The sequence below is a fragment of the Heptranchias perlo genome, chromosome 13 (assembly GCF_035084215.1).
Source record: "Heptranchias perlo isolate sHepPer1 chromosome 13, sHepPer1.hap1, whole genome shotgun sequence".
NCBI classification, from domain to species: Eukaryota; Metazoa; Chordata; class Chondrichthyes; order Hexanchiformes; family Hexanchidae; genus Heptranchias; species Heptranchias perlo.
Window position 1 is genome coordinate 31,057,450 of NC_090337.1, and position 8,016 is coordinate 31,065,465.

An 8,016-nucleotide genomic window follows, 5' to 3' on the forward strand; every position below is an offset into this window, starting at 1 on the left:
CCAGTCTCTTCTAAAACCCAGATCAGCACTGTGCAAATAGATATGTACCATAACTCCACACACCATGGTGGTTCCAATTTCAGAGGAAAATGAAGAGCCCAGTGTGTGCAGTGCACTTCGCTCAAACATGCACACTGAAATCTATTTATTGGTATATACCTAAAGTCTACTTGCCAATATGAGTCTACCAACCTGGAGTGCAGGGTCAGACTTGTGCTGCAAGTAGATTGACCAGTTTATTTGTAGTTCAGGATATTTTGACAATGTTTTACATATTAGTTCTTAAAACGTTATGATAGCTCCAACTATTAAACTGAAGCTGAGAAAAAGTCTCTGACCATGGATGGTAGAGGGACACTGACTTTGGAAGAATGTCACACTTGATGTTAATGTTGAATTTATACCAAAACAACATACATTTGACACTAAACTAATAGTGTAACAACATTATTACTGGGAATGAATCAACAGGGTGTGCTGCGAGGTTCTATGAGCATGTGCTGAAATTGGTTCTGGTGTGAAACCAAACGTAAACTGTTCTGGTTTACACTGATATTAATTCATAGTCAATGAATCAGCCGTAATATACTGCATTTCAGAGGTCAGATTTTGACTGTTTTTGGTTCTGGTCTGACTTCCAAAATGCTATATAACCATATCATTAGGATTGTTCAGATTTTCTGAATCTTCACCCTGTATTATTAGTACCATGTATAATCCATGATCTGATTTTCTATGTTGTTCACCTTATTTCATTCTGTATTACATATATTGCCTATTAAACTTACCCCCTACTCTTAATTGAAAGAAAAAAAAAATCTAGTCCTGTTGCACTCATGAAGTTGACAATGATTTATTTATCAGATTTATTCTCTATTTCTCTGTCTCCTTCAAAATGTTTGACCATCTCATTTTCCTCCAGGGTCTACCTCTGCAAAACTTTCTCAGGGCCTCATTCCTACTAATCTCAATCCAGTTACTTCATCTGCCCCAATGGTTTCTTTTCACATGCCCACACAATTATCTGTGTTGTACCACATAGCCCCATTCTTGATTCCCTCCTATTTGTCAACTACATATTACCCCCAGTAACATCATCTGTAAGCACAGAGTCAGCTTTTACATGTATACCAATTCTACTTCTTTGTCACCAGAAATGACTCCAGGACTGTTGCTGTATTTTCCAACTGCCTGCCCAACATCAAGTCCTGGATGAACTAAATTTTTAACTGCTTAACATTGATCAGATTGAAGCCATCTTGCATGATTCTCAACAGCACCTATAAGCCCCTGACTTTGACTTTATCTTTTACAGTTGTCCGCTCAGGCAGTACACAGTGGTGCACAATTTTAGCATTCTGTTTGACCCCAAATTGAACTTTTAAATCCCATATACAGTCCTTCACCAAGATTGTTTTCTCCCACCTTTGGGATGGTGCTTGCTTATGGGCTTACTTCACCCCATTGCTGTTAAACCCCTTAGCTCTGGCTTTATCGCCTTGGAATTGATTTCTCAATTCCTCTCCTCACTGAAATTCCCACCTCCACCCTTCGCAAACTGCAGTTAATCCTCTCCAGCGCACATATATTCATTCACCACTGCCCTTTCTAAGCTCTACTGGCTCCTTGTGACCTAGTGAATTAAATTTGAGTTCCTAATTTTTGTCTTTAAATCCTTTCAAGGTCTCACTTCACCCTATTTGAGAAACCTTCTCCCAAACCATGTCCCAGCCTACTATCCATTCTTCTGATTCAGGATTGCTGCTTGTCTCCAGCTCCATTCACTCCACTTTTAGAGGATAATCTTTCAGCCCTGGCCTCTGAAGTTCTCTGAAAACACTTTACCTTGTTAACTCTCTTCCTGCCTTCAAATCTTTCTTTAAAAAAAACTGTCTTCCTGCCTAAATTCCTTCATTTCCTGCTTGGCATCCACAAAAATGCTCTGAGATGTTCATCTACATGAGGGCGATATAAATGTGAATTGTTGTTAGCTATAATCTGCAAATGCAACCTGAATTTCATTAACAGTAATAGATAGGACTGGAAAAAAAATGGAGAAGACTTCTTCTGTGTGCTATATGTAGTGAAGTTGTAAATGTGTTTATGATTTGCTATACATGACATAGAGAGGAAATCTTCCTCTCATATTTCTGCATTTACACATTTACACATTTGTCAACAGAGATAGGGATGGTAGCACCCGATAGCCTACTAGATAAGTGCAAGGTGTAATATGGCGCACAGACATACAGAGCAGGAAGGTCCCAGGTTGGATCCCTGGTCTGTGCTACATTAATTGATCTCAGCCTGGCCAACAGTGTCCCTAAGAAGGGGAGGAGAAAAATTAATCAATTTCTTGCTCCTGATTGTTATGCAGGACCCTTGCTGGAAAGTACTCAGGTGTGGATGTCCAGTGAGGACAGGACTGGATTCAGCTATAATGCTGTGCTTGACTATCTTGCCAACTCACACCGTTTAGGCTCACATCTAAAGAATTGTCAGTTGTGCACAGTACCAGATGGATGCTGATACTTTTGGAGCCAGGTTCCAGCGTGAGAAATCACCTTCAAAAAAACAAGATAGAAAATTGGATGAAAAGAATATAGAGAATGAAGGAAAGAGAGGGGTATCCACTATCATCTTTTAATTTAAACTTGTATTTACAGATAGACCACATCATTTAGATTAAACATCCTGATTTTACTTGAATTAGAAATAAATTTAAAACTACATTAAATTACATAAGTGACATTAATATTTTCATAATCTGTCTCTGTCTTTTGTTCTTCCTCCATAAAGTAGGTAGTGAGTAATCTTTCTTTCTGAAAATAGTTTTGACAGTTGTTACATTCTTTGGACAGGATAATTTCTCTTATGCATTGTTAACACAATTCAAACTTGCTCCAAATATCCTGCAAAGGCATTTGTATGAGAGCATATTTGCAGATTGATTTTGGCAGTTCAGTAGCACAATTTGTCCAGTATATCAAAAGCAGGTTACCTTGTGTTACAGTGGCATTTCATTACATACTACTGTAAATGGTAAAACAGTCATACACGTTATAGAAATAAAATGTTGTGAAATTGAATATATCTTTAAGCAGAACAAATGCAACATTTTAATGTGCTTGTGTTGCTATTTTACTTCAGGGACTTTCATCCATTGAGTAATCTTTCTTTGTGAAAATAGTTTTGAGAATTGTTACATTTTTTGGACAGAATAATTTATATTATGGGCCATTGGCAATTTTGTCTGGTCTTTTCATTGCACACATTCACAAGGATTGTCACAGCAATTTCATTCTATTGGTAGTGCAAAAGCACTGAGGTTGTAATTGATGTCAATATAATGCAATATCCTTTTTAACCTACTCCAGTCTTAAGATCCTATACTTTCCTTAACAGATTTATAACCATCACAGTATTGACATTTTTATCAGAGATCCATGAAAAGACTCAACAAGCATTTGTGTTCATAATTGTCTCTAGCATGAAACAATGCAACATCAGTGATATGCCAGGTTACCATTAGCAACTTGTAACCTGTGTGGCCGGGTGTGTGTATGTGAGAGAGAGAGTTGGTTTCGTTCAAGAGTTTCATAATATGGTTTAGTTTGAGATACTGAAAAAGGAACCTTTGCAATTCCTAGTTAGTGTACGTCGAAAAAATCTGTTTGGTCCCATTAAAAGTTTAATATGCAGTGCTTCGAAAAAAAATATAAAACGTAGTTATAATTCATTGAAGATTATGTTCCAATACTGTTATTTAATCGTTTCAGGTAGAAACTCAGAACACAGTGCACAATGTGTCTGAAACATAGCTTGTGAGATATCCCCCATGAAATCCTGACAGGCATTAGGACCAAGAAGCAATCTCTCCTTCGGGAGGACTAACTCGTGTGTCAGAAACGCGCTCTCCAACATTCTCCGAGTGACTGGCAACATGCCGACTGCAAAGGGTTCGCTTCTTTCTCACGACCTTTCAGGTTTCTGATGTCATCTGGGAGCTATTCATTTCCTGCCAGAAGCTTTGCCTGCAAACCACCTTGGCCGCAGTGAAGCCCAAGGCTTGGTACGAGCTCAGCTAAATCATAAGCTGCTGTCCGAATACAATAAAAGCAGAAATAGATTGCACCATATGGTAGCACTTAGCGCCAAGAGAGAAGCAAGACTACACTTCATATGTGCAAGGAGTGTGGGAAAAGTTAATTGACTTTAATGACAACCTCCAACCAACTTATGATGTCCAATTTAACCATGTGATTGCAACACTGACCAAACTAGTGAAAAGTCAGAGTCTGGTTTTACCTGCCAATTGAATTATTCTGTAATCTTGCTTCGTGTAGTTGTTAGGTTCGCATATGTTTTTATTAACTTTATTTTAAAAATCTTAAGTAATTCTGTGTCTTTAATAGTCTAAAGTTACCTCAGATACATTTAACAAGACGTGAACAGGTTCAGAACTGTTTTTTTTATTTGATATGCTAAGGCCGTGCAGGCTGCTTGCTAAGTCGGGGCTTTTGGGGATAATTCAAAGCTCCGAAGCTCTTCAGCAAAAGGAAGCATCACAGACCACATGTGCATTTGTTCAAAGAGCTGTAAAGGTCACCCAAAACCCACTTGGATCAAAACGTTTTACTGCAGCCTGCATGCCCTGACACCACTGTGTGTAATGATCCCGGGAATTTCCTGACTTAAAACCAGTCTATGTGTAATCAGGTGTTGTGTTTAACATAATACGTTTCAGTGTAATAACTGTGCAGCTATGAGAAAGTCACTCCTTATGAACCGTAACACAATGGGGCATGTTTTCTTTAGAATGATTGTTCTTTCTCTGATCGACAAGATTCTTGTCCACCAGGAGCCTGAAATAGTTCTGCACCTTTGCCACAACGATGAGATCAAGTCTTTCTGGAATAATACGATTAAGTATCGGGTTGACTCGCCCGCGTACTTTATATTGTATTGTTGGCTCAACCACATGAATAGCGCATTAAACACCTGGGACCCTCAGAGAGATTAGCCTGTTTTTGTAACTTTCACACAAAACAAACTTTTAAAAAAACTGCGAGTTTCAACCGACTGCAAATGCTAGAATGTCTCATTCGCATTTTTCTCTCTTTGTCTCGTCTCTCCTTGCCCCCACCACCTGGGTATACGATCAACCACCTGCGTTACCAGACAAAATACAACAAGTTTTGTGGTAGGAACTCAACAAATTCCCTACAGAATCTGTGACTGTTTAAAACTGCCTTTTCTGGCCGATGCTTGTAAGAGGCGAAACCCGATACCAAGAACAGGTTTATCGACATCTGATCGTCGAGTTTACACACAAAGATCACGCATAATTAAGGGCTCCTTTTCTCATTCCTCAACAATAGGTCAAATCACGCGCCAAATTTAAAATCTGAAGAGGTGCTAGGCTGGTGTTTAGAGAAAAAACATTGAACTTTGTTTAATTCTGATGGTATATTGCAGACACATTCTGATTCGGATTATCACACCAAATACCAAATGAAGATTGCTGGGTTTACAAAACGAGCACTGTTTAACTCGTCCTCCTCCCCTTTTATTGAGGATGCTTTTTGTCTTTAACACACCGTTCACAGCTCCTCTCCCGCTTGCGTTCTACTCACAGAAAGGCAAACACATAAACTATACAAATGTTAGTTTTCTTTTTATTTCAAATATAAATCTTCCAAAAAGGAAGGAGCTTTTAAGAGCATTCAGTTTATCTTTGGCATTTCATCACATCATAGAAAAATGAACATCTTGATAAGACAAATGCAATCCGATATGAACATTCTAAGTATATACAAATATAGTGCATAATATCGACATTGCTATACAATTCTATACACGAAATGAACTTTAAAAAGAGTCCTTTTAAAAAAAAGTTTCCAGTCACTTGTTTTACGTGAAGTGGCCCAGTTACCAGGGTCTCCAGACGGAATCTGAGGAATCTGATGGTTCGCCCACACTAACCGGACTGACAGCAGTGGTGGCAACCGAGAGTGGAAGCGGGAAGCCGGGCACTGGGGTAATCCCGGACGGTTGTATAGGGGACCTGCTGGCCGGGGAGATGGCGGAGGGCAACGCAGTCACGTTGGCATTGGCATACAAGGGGATGATAGGTCCTGCCGTTAGCTGTCCACTGGGTCCAAAAGCCGTGTTAGGAATGAGGAATGCAAACTGGCCGTCTGATGCTGGCACAAGCTGGAACCCGCCGTAGACTTTCGTGGCAGCGGCAACCGCTGCTGCGGGCATTGCGTCAGCAGCACCCAGTTTGCAAGGCATGTTGACTCCATTCAGGGGCATGCCGCTGCCCCCTGATCCGGGTAGCTGGACGTGCAAGGGCTGTCCAAAAGCAGCGTGGGATCCGCCGGTCACAGCTGGGCTGGGGGGCGGTTGGGAGTAGTTCATTGCGTTGATCTGAGACATGCAGTTTGCCAAATGACTGAGGAGTCTGGTCCGGACTTCTGTGTTAACCCCTTCGCAGGTGGACAAGAATCGGGTTACTTCGTTCATACACTCACTGAAGCCGGCTCGGTATTTGCCCAGAACTGTTGGATCTGTACTCAAAGCAGCTAAAATGTAAAAAAAAAGAAATTAATCATTCCATTTGATTGCTATATCTCTCAGTTTTATTCACTGGTTGATAAGACAGTTTACTATACTTATTTAATTCGCATTAGAGAATTACGTCTTTCCAAATACTGATTAGTCATACAACTATTTCAACGGTAAGAACTTTTTGGCTTTACCTGCGCGTCACACTTGAAACAAATTGATAAGTAACCGTTCTGAAAATTGTTTCAAAGTATTTAGCACAAGGCCATTTAATTCTGAGGAGTTAGTACGGAAACGGTCGCCAAGTTAGAATCTATAAATAACCCAGACCATGGGAAACCCTAACTTTCGCCAAGTCAGTAAAATGTTACCGAATACCAGCGAGACCACAGACGGAAGTTCGGAAGACAGCAATAAATTGTGAATTAAACACTTACCAGTCATTTGGGCTCGCTGGAGATTTCGGAGATGTTTCACTGTCATTTCGAGAATGTCAGCTTTTTCTAACTTTGAATGCCTCGAACTCTGTAAAACAAGGAGAAAATTGGTATAAATGAAGGGAAGTGACACGCACACTCTGCGCTAATTCACTGTCTTCTGACATCGCACATAAAGTTAAAAGACACGATTAGACTAGATTCTTACATCTTTCTTCAGCGCATCCAGGATCAGCGTTTTAAGTTGACTTAAACTTTCATTTATTCTAGCCCGGCGCCTCTTCTCCATGATTGGTTTGGATGACTGAAAAAAGAAGGGTGTTTCATTAAGTAACAGGAACATATCTGTGTCTTTGATGTTATGTATGATTTCTACAAAACTAGATACAACATTGGAGAAGTATTTACCTTCCGATTTTCAGAAGCCGTTTTTGGCTTATCTGGTGTAGCGTTTACACTGGCTGGGGTAGCAGCCACAGGAGAAGAGGACGATTTCTCCATTATATCTGCCGGCATTTTCTTATACAAGATTCCAGCAGATTTGTTTTAAACGATTCCTTGCGATCGGTAACTTTTTAGGTTTTGTCTTCTCTCCACGTCTTGTAACCTGCGAGTTTATTTCCAGGCCAGCCGGGGCACTTTATTTTATTTATATATATATATATATATATATTGCTTTGGTTGTGTTATTATTAGTGATGTGAACGCAGATCGCCACTGTGTAAAGATCAGCTCTGGCCGCCTGTATTTATATCTGGGATTGCACGCGAACGGCTCGTGTGAAACTTCTCAAAGTTTCTTTCCCACACTAACTTGTGACCAATCAGAGCGCAGCACACACGAGCCCGTCCCCGGGGCGCGACGCTACAGCTCGTGGTGGACGGCGCGCCACGATTGGTTGCAACGCGACGGGGCGAGCGGCCAATAAACGTGTTGCAATCGCCCGGGCGAGCTGTCAATCAAAGGGGGTAGGGGTGGTGGTGGGGAAACGGGGCTCCACAAGCTCGAG

At 40.6% G+C, this 8,016-nt stretch overlaps 1 protein-coding gene across 1 annotated transcript; it reads right to left on the bottom strand.

The window, feature by feature from the left end:
• Nucleotides 1-5,674: 5,674 nt before the first annotated feature.
• LOC137331051 (transcription factor HES-1-B-like) lies at nt 5,675-7,734 on the bottom strand. The gene is made up of 4 exons (XM_067994645.1): nt 7,416-7,734; nt 7,216-7,311; nt 7,008-7,095; nt 5,675-6,587 (listed from the first exon to the last, which is right to left on the bottom strand). The coding sequence occupies exons 1-4, from the start codon at nt 7,521-7,523 to the stop codon at nt 5,932-5,934; spliced, it is 948 nt and encodes a 315-aa protein (XP_067850746.1). The 5' UTR covers nt 7,524-7,734; the 3' UTR covers nt 5,675-5,931.
• Nucleotides 7,735-8,016: the final 282 nt, after the last annotated feature.

Bases quoted from the DNA above. Each gene is read 5' to 3' on its own strand.
- LOC137331051 (XM_067994645.1), bottom strand. From the start codon at position 7,523: ATGCCGGCAGATATAATGGAGAAATCGTCCTCTTCTCCTGTGGCTGCT. The intron at 7,312-7,415 runs GTAAATACTTCT...TTCTTTTTTCAG, and splicing joins CGGCTTCTGAAAATCGGAAG to TCATCCAAACCAATCATGGA. The intron at 6,588-7,007 runs GTAAGTGTTTAA...TTTACATTTTAG, and splicing joins CCAGCGAGCCCAAATGACTG to CTGCTTTGAGTACAGATCCA.